Consider the following 13,824-nt stretch of genomic DNA (forward strand, 5'->3'; position numbering starts at 1 on the left):
TGTGCCTGTAGGGCTCAGTCCCTGCCACACTGCCACACACAGGTCACATACCCCAATCTCAGAGCCACACGTGAATAAACAGAATAAAGCAGCTGGATTTCTTTATAGTTATGAAATTATTACCTTTTTTTCATTTATTTGTTTCAGCAGATTAGCTCGGGCACCTCCCTCCAAGTGCAAAAATAAGCCTTAAAAAACAGAGGCCAGTGTTTGAGGTCACAGCTACCTCTACCCTTGCCCAAAAAGCATTTTTGTGAGCATCCCATCTGGGTGGCTTGGGACCTGAGGGGCAGAGGGTGCTGCATGTGTGATCAGCGCTGAGCCCACACTGCTTTGCAGCCCCCAGGAACCTCACTAAGTTGCTCCCACAATAACTGAGTCCTTATTGATGAGAAGTCATTACACTTTCCTACTGTACTGCAGATGCTGGCAGTTCAGCAGCAAGTGCTTACTCTGCATGATGAGAGGGAAGCTTCTGCTGGATAAACACTGCACTGTGTTTTATACTGCAAATACTTGTCTTCCTTTGGTGGCTGTTAAGACACATTCAGCATATGGCACACTCATTCCTAGTTGTAAATAATAACAGAATGCATTTGGTTGTCTATTAAAATACACATAATTCCCTACAAAGACCCTTCCAAACCTCAGACATTTCAGTGTGGGAACATCTCACGCTGCTCTTCCCCCCCTGCCATGCTTTGTCCAGAGCAGCCAGCCTCGAGACACCGGGATGCTGTAGCTGGTGCCTTGCCTGCTGTCTGCAACTTTTCCTCCCTCTCCAAAATACTTGTAACTTCAGGATCTACTGGCCCAGCCCTGTCTGCATGCCGTGTCCCACACTCCCAGTGGTGATTGCCCAGTGAGTGCCTTCCCTTTGGCAATATAGCAGTGCTAAGGATATCTCCCCTGCACCACCAGGGCTGCTGTGGTATCAGCTGCTGTGAAAGCACGTGGCAAACACCCCAACCTTTTGTTTTCTTTCTCAGTAGTCATAGTTTGAGTCTGTATCACAGGGATAGTTAGTACAAAGTGGTTTGTATGCACTGGTTCATACGCACCAGTTTATACACGAGTTCATAGTCAACCCTTTCATCTACATCTATTTTACTCATCTACAGCTAGTTTACTAGGCTCCTTTTTTTTTAAACCTTCACCTTCGCTAGACCTTTCATTTCCAAAGAATGGCAACTGATACTTTTGTAAGTGTCTGTGGTCAGCAAGTATGTGTGCTTGTCCTCCTGCAAACCACCAGACAGCTGCATCTTGAACTCCATGGGTAGCCTTCCAGTCTTAGGGTAGATATGCCAAAAAAAAAAGAAAATTAAAATGCATGAACTTGCTGTAAAAAAAGTAGCAGGTATGAGTGGGATGGTGGCTTCCTGACTTTGCTCACCTTTCCTCACAAAATTACAAATGATTTCACTTTGGGGTCTACCTGCAGTAGAAGTCCAAGGATTGACTTGCTGCCCTCCCAAATGTTGGTTGCAGCTTCTCAGATGAAGCCTGTCCCTCTGTGTGGGTCTGTGCCTCTCCTGATCCCTTCTACTGTCGTACCGAATTGGATTAACTTTACCTCACAACTCTCCCTTACAGTCTATTAGAAACAGACCAACAGCTCTTGAGTAACACCTAATTAGATTCCTCAGCTCTGACTGCATTAGCTGGCTGTCCAAGGGCTCTCCGACTCACTTATTATTACCTCAGGCCTTGTAGAACCCGTGGAAAATTGTATTATGCAGCACAGACATAAAACTGTCAGGGCTTTTGAAGCTTGATTGCTATGAAACATCCTTTTCACTTTTTTTTTATGGAGGAAAAACAAAAGGGAAATCAGACCAGGGAAAATAATTGTTTCTAAAAGGCTGACAACACCACTGCAGCGAAAGAGGTCAAACTGCCAGGCCCTGTACAGACAAAACCATGCCTAAGTCACGATGTGCCTGCTTCAACCCTTATACTTGGCTGCCTTTCTTACATATAATGAAAGAGTATACTCCCAGCAAAGCCTAGGCAGGCAAAACTTGATATCGGATAGTATCGGGGAGGAAAACTAAGCGTGCTACTCGCGGTCATGGAAGTCACTGCTCTGAGAAACACAAACATCTCCCAGCCAGTGTATGTGGGTTTAAATCCTCATAATTCCCATGCAGAGCTGAGGGGAAAAAAAGCATATACAGCACCAGGATGACTCTGCTTAGTCAGGCTTTGAACTCATTTTGCTGCAAAGAGGCATTTGTGAAATTGCATTGGTTACAGTAAAAAAATCCAAAACATCTTTTAATAAACTCCCTTCTTGCATGTGCAGCTGGAGCTAAGTATTTCATGAGTCTATTATACATACCATTGGTATAAATACAGGTATTTATAAAGAGAAACAGCAATTATGGTTATCTATATGCTCATCTGTATGTAGTGAGCATGTGTTTGTGTGCATGCCAGAATTATGCAGGAAGAGTAAGGTTATATATTTAGGGATAGCAACAGCTTTGGTTTATTTCAGTTGTGAATTCCCAACACAAAAAACTGCACGCAAAGAGGTGTAATAAAGCAGTACGAAAGCAGGCAGTGATTAACGGGCCAGAAGCTTCTTTTATCATTATCATCTATTTACAAAGAAGCATTTATATGTTTCTCCATCTCTGGGGAGCTGGCACTTAGCATTAAAAATACATGAATAACGAATGAAGCCCTGTGTACCTTATGGCCTTTTAATAATGCAAAAACCTTAGGATTCAGGATATGATACAGGTAAACAAAGGAAAAAAGACTGGTGGGCAGAAAACAGCATGAGATCCCTATGCAAAGGACAATTTATAGCATGTGGAGGTTAAACTGTAAAACAGCAGCTTGCTGCCAAGCTCTTCTTCTAATCAGAAAAATAATCCAGGGAGAGTGAATATATGGAGCAGAGGATCTAATCACCACTATCACTGCAGTCTTCATACATCTGGAGAGGGACAGGGAAAGCAAGCAAGAGATCAACAGTCACCTTAAGGGCATCCTGTGTGTCATCAAGGCAGTAGACCCGGATGCTGTACTCCAGCGAAGAGCAGGACAGTGGTCCAAAGATGGCCAGTTTGAGACGTTTGGCTGCTGCTTTGGTGATTGATTGTCCCACCAAGGCATACGTGCTGAGGGTTTCTGTCAGGATATGGCAGGCCTCTGGGTCCAGCTGGATATAGCATGGAGTGGTGAAATTTTCCTCCCCAACCACCACCACATCCTAAGGGAGAAAGAGGCCAAATTAGTGCATGTGATCCCTCACAGTTTGCTCTCCTTTGAGGCAGCAATGCCCCTTTCAAGCCTGGATGATGCAAAAAGTCTTTGCTGTTTGCACTTTAGATTAATCAAGAATAAAATTCCTGCTTCCAGCTTTTCTCCTGTGTAGGCACAGAGAGGACATGATTTCTCTGGGGTGCCAGTGGCGATGTTGGTGGTAGACAATTCCTCCTGCCCTCCCTCCCTTAAGACTTGGAACTCCTTCCTTTGGGCCCCGCATCTGCTTTTAAAGCCCTGGGCAGAGTCAGGCAAATAATGAAAATATCACCAAGACTTCATTGAAAAATATATTGCAGAACTAATAATTTAGTGACCATGATTTAACACTAGTAGTCTCAGGCGTGTTGAATAAATAACTGCTCTTTACTTCCTAAGCATGACAATAAGGAGTTATAAAAACTCAAGGAAGGGAAGTAACCCCTACAATGGCCAAATGCCACATCTACATGAAATATCACCTGCTGCTTCTCCAGAATAATCCTCCGTGACGAGACTGCAGGGCGAAGAAAAAAAATACATACAGCCTGAATGCCTGACCTCCCCACCCTGGGCGTGCAGGAAAACATCTCCCCTGCTAATTTCTCCATTCAACCCTGCAAGTATTATCCTGCACGCAACACAAGGTGCTTTGAATGGCTTTGAGGGAGCGCAGAAGCAAAAGAGTAGCAGCAGATGACAGCTGCCTCTAGCAAAGCCACCACGTGCTACATGATGCTCAGCACAACTTGCCTGCTTCATCCCTGCTGCCTGCAGGTCTGCAGCACAATGTACACACCTGGCAGTAGTACACTCAACTGATATTTGGCACTAACCTTGGGCACCCTAGTCTCAGGGAAGGCAAATCTGACATGTTTTCAGGGGTGGCACAATCTTTTTGGAGGGCAAGGTGCTACTGCTGACTGCACCTCCCCATGGCCATGCCAGCTCCTGGCTCTGGCAGAAGGTGCTGGTCTCGAGTGTTGCAGGGGTTGTGCATGAATGTGTGTATGTGTGTGTGTTTGTGCTTGTGTCTGTGTGTGAGGCTCAGCTTCGAGGAGCTGCTCTAGAACTGAGAGAAGAAGGTGGCTGTGTGATGGCCAGGGCCCCTGTGGATGCTGCGGAGGCTGCACTAGTGCCAGTGTGTGCGTGGCCGGCAGAGCAACCTCTGTCAAGGGCAGAAGGATGGGGGAGAAAATGAAGGAATGCCAGTAACACACAGGCATAAATAAGGAACATATGTGCAGTGCCAAGAGTCAGGCTGGTGGGGTGTGGATTAGTTGGCGAGATAGACCTGGTTTTGCTTCATGCTCCCTCCCAGCATGAGGAAAAGCCAGTGCCACAGGCAGGGGGACACACACAACAGGCTTTTGAAGGCAATGTCAGACATGGCACTTTTGCTGTTGTCAGCCCAACTGCCTTCAGAAGCCACCCTGACCTTATTAAGCCTACTGGTAGGAGAAAGGGCCCTTGCCAAACTAATTATGAGACCAAACTGGTGGCAGCAGGTACCTAGGAGCACAGGGCTGGAGAGGAGGGCTCTGTCAGGATGGCCCAGACTTGCTGAAAGCATCACTTTATGCTCCAGTTACAGCGGGAAGATCCTTGTGCCACACTGCCTTGGGACATTCTCCAGCTACACTGCTGGCAAAGAACCACATCAGGCTCCCACCAAGCCTGCACTACCCAACAATGCTTGCTCTGCTCCCCTGACTTTTCAAGGTCCGGAATTCAATACTGGCTGCATGAACTGAATCAAATGATCTCCACCAACATCTTAGGAGGGAAAAAGGAAAGAAAGATAAGGCCTATACATTTTATTTAGCTGGATGATGTCTTGGCGCTGAAGGAGATAATTTGCAGCCTTATTTTCCCTTTCTTGAAAACAGACAAAAAGCCAGGAGAGTGAAAACTATTCTGTAAAAATCCATTCTTATTTCTAGAGTCAAGACAGAAATTGTTTCCAGGCACTGATTTTTATCTTATATATTTCTTCTGATCCCATGACTTTGGCACAATATCCTGCCACAATCAGTAGCTTAAGTGCCAAAATCTGGTGATGAAGGCTATTGCATGGAAAATACCTAGAACTAGAAGTGTCAAACTGCCTCAAGATAGCATCTCTGTGTGGGCACTGGGCAGCTTAGATACCTAGTGCTGAAGGGCACTCCTGCCTGCCTGTAACAGCCAAGTATCTCACATGGAAAACCAAAATACAGGCATCTAGGTTCAGAAAGGGAAGTGAAAGACTAGCAGAGAGCCCTTCATTCAGTCAGCACACAGGCTGGAGCTCCAGAACCTCACCTCCCATGGTCCCTGGGCAGCCTGGTGCTTCAGCTGGATCTGCCAGTCCTCTGTGTTTGGTTCTGCGCAGTGGTGCATGGTTAAAATGACGGGCCGGGTTAGCAGGGCTCCTGGTGGGCCACAGCTCACCACTGGTGTCAGCAGGGTTTGACTGTCTTCTACAGGCGGCCTGATGAGGAGACAGAAAGATGGATACATTAAGTGAGTTGAAAAAGACAAAAAGGTTCATTTGAGTATGTAAAAATAAAAAATCCTTCTCTTAAAATAAAAAGATTGTGCAGGCAAAACAGGAGGTTTTAGTTTTCCTTTATTTTTTCAAATCCAAATTTGTTTTCAATTTTTTTTGCCAAATGTCACTCATTGGTCAAAATGCAGGCTTAGGTGTCAGCAGATTATAGATCACATTTGCTGATCTTGAAGGATCCTTGCAGATGGTATGCAGAAGCTTCACTTCACCCACTGCCAAAATGTGGTCACTGCTGCATTTTGTAGTTCAGCAACACACAAAAATGAACGGTGGCTCTTGTAAGCACTACATGGGAGGACTATTTAGTGTCAGGACAGAGAAAAATGAAGAACAGAGGAAGACAATGAACTAATAAGCCTGTCTGAAACCTCTTAAGTGGAGATGTGCAGTTTGAGTTCTGAGTTATCACCAAACTCACTGATGCTCCATTTTACTTAAAAGGCATTCGGATCTACTAGAATGGCTATTGCAAATATGCCTGCAGGGAGTAGGCATCACTGGCAGTGATGGAGAAAGGATGAAGGGATGGTAAGGGATAGTGCAAAGGGCAAAACACACTCTCAAAGCCCAAATCAGTTAAAAACACAGTTATTATCCAGTGTGCTTGCTGCCAGTCACTAGGAATGGGTGTTATGGAAAATCATGTTAATATTTAGGATACACAGTGTACACTGTAGTTTTTAAATGATAGTGTGCATGTGTGTGCACACATGTGTGCATGTGCAAACCATCCCAGACCAGCTGCTGAGGAGCTTAAAACAAGAGGAAGCACAAGTGACTTTAACTATCCTGACATCTGGTGTATGACAAATACAGCTGAATGTGCCTCATCAACTGCCTCCCTAAATAATAGAGGACAAGTTCATGATCCAGAAAACAGCAAGTGAGAGATTAAAAGCATTCAGTGTGATCTGCGCTTAAACTCCAGATCTGCCCACGGGACCTCACATCCTCTGCTCCAGCAAAGGGTTCCTTTGCTGGATTTACAAATGAGAATCCCTTGCTGCATTTACAAATGAGAATATATTTGCATTGCTCTTAGGGAAACTCGTGGAGACAACATCACTGTTTATTTCTGCAAGTCTCTGTCTTTACCAAATGAAAGACCAAAGAACGTAGCTGTAATCTTAGATAATGTTTTCAAAGAAGCCAATTTAGGACAGAAGCTATTTTGATATCCAATTTATTGCACCTATTCTGGCTATTGCAAATCTGTGTTCACAGGTATAATCTAATTTTGTCTTCCTTACTTCTCCCTGCCTATCCCATTAATCTCACATAAAATGAAAGACAAACTTTCACAAAATCTTTTTTCAAAATGGGGTGAAGGCACTTTTGAAAACTGTCCCTTGTTGCTACAGATGTTGTGGGAAGTTTTTATGACATTTGAGAAAAAAAAGGTCTGTCATTGAAAAATTTAACTGTATGCAAATCAGTAAATCCAGATGATATGCATCTGTGGAAATTAACTGATGAGTTTACTAAATGACTGAACAATTGTTTCTGAAAATCGATGGACTGGAAACAAACAGCTGTGATATAGATGCCTTTCTAAAAAAGATGTAAAGTATAACAATCTGGACAGCTATCATGTATTACACCAGCAATTTTAGCCTAACAAACAGTACACAAAACAAATGAAACACTAACAGATAGTCTATCTCCTCTTGCATACCCCAGGGAATCTCTGGATTCAGATTAAGAAGATGAGGTATCACTCTCTTGCAAGACCAGACTGAATAAATCATGGAACAGTTTTTCACTACCACATTCGGTTTTTTCCAACTCATTTACTTTGCTATTTTTTTCATAAGAAGCAACAAGAAGCCTAGAAAACACAGTGTGGTGGTGGTTTTTAATGGTCATTGACCTTGGGCATTAGTGGACATTTGAACATTCTCCTACAGTCTAATTCAAGACATTTCAAAGAAACCATAGTGTCTTATGAGAAAGATCTCTCAAAATTACAATATTTGTCTGGAAAGCTACAGATATGACCAACTATAGACTTAATCATCTGGTTAACCTAACTTCATCTAAAAGGACTGACCCAAGTAAAAGGAAGGAAAAAAAATACAAGTTATCATATTTTTCTGGACTGAATTACAAACCCGGCAGTTAAAAAGAATATAGGAGTGAATATATCATGATTGCCATAAAAAAAAATACAGTGCCTTTTAGGTGAAAAATGAGTAAAAATCAACAAGCACTGATGCATGTGGTTCAAAAAACCCAGAAGGTCATTAAAAAATAATACAGTACTGATAAATCAGATAGTCCAAAATTGTCTCCAAGTAAAGTCAAGCTTAGTCACTGCTCCATGGCAAAATTTTGTTAACTGTCAAATTTTAGGACTCCAATGAAGGGCATGATTCTATGCTGCGACATTTTATATCCGATTAGGAAAAGTATAAAAAAATCATACACAACACCAAGTTGGAATGTGCTGCATATTGAGCAACTGAGATGGGAGGTGTATACAAGAATACGAAGGACATGTGAAAAATATCAAGGCCTAATATTTTTTACCCAAGTTGTTAAACAGTATCTTTGTCACCAGACTTATGAGATTTACTGGATGAGGTAGGCATGGTTGTGACCTGGCTATTTATGATACAGGACAGTCTGATTAGTGAAGAGCAGAAAAACAGGCCAGTTGTGGGGGTGCCTGACTTTAAGACCCAAATTCCCGACCAGATACACATCAGACTGATATAACAAAATTACTGAACACCTGCCAGTCCTAATGACTCTCCACCATCCACCTCATACAGATAAACCTTTAAAAATTGATATGTAATGAGTTGCAGAGAAGTTCTCGAGTGCTGTGAAATGGGTCAGTGACACTGTTTAGATGAAATCCCAGCTCTATTCAAGTCCATGCTAAACCTCTCTACGACTACTGTGAGGCCAGGAGTTCTACTCGCAATGTGGAAAACAATGCAAATAGCAACACGATCATTACATTTACAGGTAACAATTAATAAGGAATCATTGCAAGTAACAGTGGGAGCCAGAAAATAATGCAAAAGTTCCAGAGAGGGTAAAAATATGAGAAGGAAATAAAATCCTATTAATTGTACAGCAGCTCACGCTAGAGCAAAACAAATTCCAAAGAGTTATTTGGTAGCAAAGAAAGAAATAAAACTGAACAAGATTTCAGGTGATCTTGCTGCAACGCAGCAGGCATCAACTTGTAATGTGATACAGTGGTAAAAAGGAAATCTGATTTCTGGTGTTGTATGGGACAATGCATGTCAGAGCACACCACAGTGATATTCCCTTTCCTATCCAGCTCCAACATGACTGCAGGTAGCAGGGTGTTTAGAGATTGCAACAAGATCTCAGAAATAAACACCTGAAATTCAGGGGAATGAGGCTAAACAACCCAATGGCACCCATAGAGCAGAGAGATGCTCTGTGACAACTGACAGGACAAATAAACGAAAATCTCTTGATAGATTTTTTTCTCACTTCTCACTGTTTTCAATTTCCATTTTAAAACAAAAGGATTATGCCTTACTATAGCTAATGAGAACAGAAACAGATGCAGTAGACAAGATATATTATACAAGAGATATTAATCTTTCTGCTTCAAAGCATGAACCCAACACTAATTGATGGAATTAGTAAACAACAAATTCCCCTGAAGACAAGTTATTGTGTAGTCACTCATTATGGGCAATTTTCTTCCTTTTCCCAAAGCAGGAGTTGCAGCACCAGCAAAGCCAGGATCCCAGCCTAGAGGAGTGCCTGTTGTGATCCAACATTGTGATTTATGTGCTACAGATCGCAGGAGATCCAGCACAGAGACACAGGGGAGCATATAAAGCAAGGGAGTTAGCTCCTCTAAACCAGAAAGATCTATAAATAGACATCTTGAAAACTGCAGGTCAGAACCTACTTTTAGGCTGTTATCCAAAAAAGAACCCTAAACCCAAATGCTCCCAAAACCCCACCCATATGTGCTTCGCTTTAGGCTTTCAGCAGTCTTGGGACAATTTATTAGAGGAGACTTGCACTTTCAGCTGCACGACTCCAAAGACATGGTGTATGACCATGATATAAGTTGTATGTCAAAGAGATGTTTTTGTTTTACAAAGACCTGAGACTAAAATTCAATTCACTGTTTAGCATTTTTATTAGAAGGCCCTAACAGTAACTGGAAAGTCTTCAGATATTTTAAGATGTTTGCCCATGCCTCACAGCTTATCAAGAACAGTCAACTTATATTTAAAAGCAAACAAACTTTTATTCACTATATCTGGTCCCTTCACAATCAAATTTGTGTCTTTAATGGGATTACACATTCAAAACTGTCTCCCTGTAATAAGCCAGACCATATTCATTAGGGTAGCTGTCAGACAGCAGATGTAAGCACAACTAGATAAATCTCTGCTGCTCAGTGGGACTATATTGTTCTCCCTACCACCATGTGTACATGCTACAGGCGATCACAGCAGCTCAGGAAGCACGAGATGGAGAAGGGAGAGAGGAATGGTTACCTTGTAGCAACAGATGGCAACCCTTCTACACAGCTTAGCCAGAAGTTAGAGGGAAGATATTTTATTTCTCCTTTCTGGAGAAATAAAATTGTTTGGTCTTTATTTTTTAATATGTGTTCCTTTTTAAGTTTCAAACTTAATATCCTCTACTGACCCTAGTTCTTTTGCCAGCCTAACTTTAGAAGGAAAATAATCTGAAAAGTTTGTTCTCCCTTTTTGCTCATGCGCTGATCTTTTTTATGTTGAATTTTTCTATTACAGAGACTGGCAGTTCATGAAATTGTCTTCTGGAGCTGCAAAGTAATTTTGTTTATGCAACTGAGATACAGAAGGAAGGCGAAGAAACGAGATGTGGAAGATTTCAATTTCTTTTATTTTACATCACTAAGCTTAAAGTTTACCGGTGAAAAAGGCAACATTGCTCCTTGGATCAAACTCATTGATCAGCTGCTTGACTTTAATGTACACTCTATGTCTATGCTATAAAGCCATTGATACAAATCCTGGCAAGGCTTACCTGACCCTTCTCTCTTTTTAGGTAGCTAATTTGGAATTTGCACATTTATGTGTGTCTTCCATCAAGATCTTCAGGAGCGCTGCTTACTCTATTCTTCAGGGTTCTCACATTTTGTGGGCACAGCGACATCCACTCTCATTTGCAACACCTCCTGTGTGATGGATTATACAGAAGTGTCCTTCACAGTGCTGTGTCTGTTTAGTGCAGTTCTTGCCTGTGATTAGAGTATGCAAGAGCAGCTCCACCTAAAGCTGTGCAAGCTCGGCAGGGGTTCACACAGGAACACGGGAACTGCCATATAAGATAAAACCAGTGGTCCATCAAGAGCCAGACCCCATCTAGCACTGACCACTGCCAGATGTTTCTGAAGGAAGCACACAGCTCCACTAATTTAGCTCACAGCTACATTTGTTTTTTAACCTGAGGCAGTAAAGAAAATATTGGAGGTTGGAGGTTTACACTCATGCTATTTAACCCTTAGCCATGTAAGACCTAGGCTCTCACAGATGCTCATGGGAACAGGCTCTTACCAGGTACCGGTCACCACAATGTGCTTATTTTACAGATGAAACCACAGCTCAAACAGGAACCCCTTCTTGCAAATCTCAAAGTTGGTCACACTTCCCCAGACTAAGGAAGCAAGCATCTGATCACCACTGAAAAATCCACTGAGCTTCAAGACAGAAACCCGTCTGATAGCTGTGAAATGGGTTTGTCATTTTTTCAGTTACATATATATATATATAAACACACACATATACATATATGTGTACAAACACCCATATATCCTTTTCCCCACTGTAGCCACTTCATAAAACACATGGATCATTTCATGAGGTCAGCACACCAGCCAGGGATCGGAGCCCAGTAGCTGCTTGTCATCCATCCTGCTCCAAATGACAGGTAGAATGAGGGTGAGCTTGCAGGACAGAAGCAGGAATAACAACCTCCTAGAGTATCAGTCTAGTAAAAAAGAAAGCCCACTGTGCCACAAGTATGCTAACACACTTAGAGAAAACAACTGCCTCCAAGTGGTGTCTACTGCAAGCTACCACAACCCCAATTCACTGCAGAAGGATAATGCTTTTACGGTGCTCACGTGCTTTGATGAATATGAAATGGAATAAATAGAGTGTCTCAGAAAGCACTCCTAACTAATTCACAAGGCAACACAAAGAGTGACATTACTGGATCTTGAAGTCTCTCAAATTTCTGTACTATACCTTTCAGAGACTGGTGAAATATATTAAGAAAACAAAGAAAGGAAAAGAAAAGGGGGAATTTGCAGGAGTCTGAGAGATAACAGATTTTCTGTTTCAGCTTGACTGTTCAGAAGTAGTTGTGTGAGCTAAATCTTAAGTTGCTGGAAATCCGTGATCTGTGATGGGGAACCTCTCTGCTGCTGCACTGGTTTCACCATGGTAGTGCTATGGAGACCACATTCTCACCTCAGTGGTAGCTGTAATATCAAAAACAAGACCCTGACTTTACTTCTGATTATAACACCCATTTTTATAATTTCCTATGTGTCCCCTCTCAAACTACATCAACACATAACAGGACTTTTCAACCTGTACACATTTACACTGTGCTCATGAAAATAAATACAGGGTCTCACAGGGTTTGTTGAACACACTGCTGTTACCGCTTGGCCACAAAAGTGAATGTCTGCAGCTAGTCCTTATTGGGGACTATCACTCTCTGCTAGAGCAGTGTAAGACTGTAGTAGCAGATTTAAAAAATAATTACACCACACAGTAACTTGTGGTACCCATATGACTCCAATTATATGAAGCAACATCTGTGGCCCATGTAGTCAGAAAAAGCAGCTTTGACTGAGCTGCAGCTCTGCTACATCAAGTGAAGCATTTAGTAACAGGTCCTGCAGCAGGAGACAGATACAGCTGGGTGCCACCCACCCATTTCTGCTCCTTGGCACCTGGGAAAAAGGAGAAGGTAACATGGGAAGATGCTACAGTTCTGTCATGTTTAAGCCCTTTTTAGTGAATATTCCATTCTGAGTGATCTAGACAACACCTGATGAGCTCCATTTTACGTGTCCTAGAAAAAGCTGGTTTCCAAGAGTAGGAAAAGCTTGGTATGCTTGTGGGCAGCTAAAAAACTGCCACAAACCAAATAAGCAACTGGAGTCGGTGCACCGAGAAAGTGATACCACCACAACATGATGAGGCCCTGCTGCCCCACGGCCAAGGCAGCCTGCTCTCTGCTCTCTCCTTGGGAAAGAAACCACTTCTAAAGTCTTCACTGTAAGTGAGGGCTCACACCTTTTTGTTCACTTCTGCAGGTGTACTTTGGCATACTTGTTCAGTTTGGCAGGCAGAACCTCTCCAACCATGCTTTTCCCAATACAGGTTAACCTATCCTTCTATTCCCTGTGTGACTTGCTGAGTAACAGCTAACACAGAGCATGCAGAGAAGGCTTTATGATCCTTGAGGAAAATAAATTAGACTAGCATGTGACATTAGTTGTCCACAGCTGCATGAATAAGGAAACAAGGATTCCCTCCATAACTGGCTAGAAAGGAAATAATTGCACATATAGCTCCTTATAGGAATGAAATTTTTTTTTTAAATTTTGTTTGTGTTTTTGTTTTTTAAGAATTAGGTATTTTAGAAAGAGAAATTTAGAGGCAAGTTGAATAACAGGGGATGCCATCTGATTTTATTTTTTTTTCCTTCTTCAGAAAAGAGTCTTTTTCAATACTGCTTGTAAATGTCTTTAAAACACAGCCAAAAGTAATAGGAATAGAATCAATACTAGCTCTGAACAGAGACATTTTTCTGTAGCTGCAATTAGCTATTTTCAAAGAGCACGCGATGAATAATGTATGCAAAAGGGTGGGTGGGAGGATTGCTTAATTTTTCTTTAAGCAGATTATTTTAGCTTGAGTGAAAGACTACCAAGCTAAAGAATAGTGTTCAATATCACACACTGTATAAACAGCTGCGGCTTAGCACATAATAAAAGCTAT

General features: G+C 42.2%; 1 protein-coding gene across 2 annotated transcripts in view; it reads right to left on the minus strand.

The window, feature by feature from the left end:
• Positions 1-13,824, minus strand: part of UNC5C (unc-5 netrin receptor C) — a 255,164-nt gene that overhangs the window by 10,621 nt on the left and 230,719 nt on the right. For both annotated transcript variants that reach the window (XM_017822256.1, XM_017822255.1), the window contains 2 exons: positions 5,563-5,731; positions 2,993-3,226 (listed from right to left, as the gene is read on the minus strand). In XM_017822256.1, the coding sequence (XP_017677745.1) occupies positions 2,993-3,226; positions 5,563-5,731 (403 nt within the window). The remainder of the gene's footprint in view (positions 1-2,992; positions 3,227-5,562; positions 5,732-13,824) is intronic.

This window comes from Lepidothrix coronata, unplaced genomic scaffold (genome assembly GCF_001604755.1).
Source record: "Lepidothrix coronata isolate B3197 unplaced genomic scaffold, Lepidothrix_coronata-1.0 Scaffold96, whole genome shotgun sequence".
Lineage (NCBI taxonomy): Eukaryota > Metazoa > Chordata > Aves > Passeriformes > Pipridae > Lepidothrix > Lepidothrix coronata.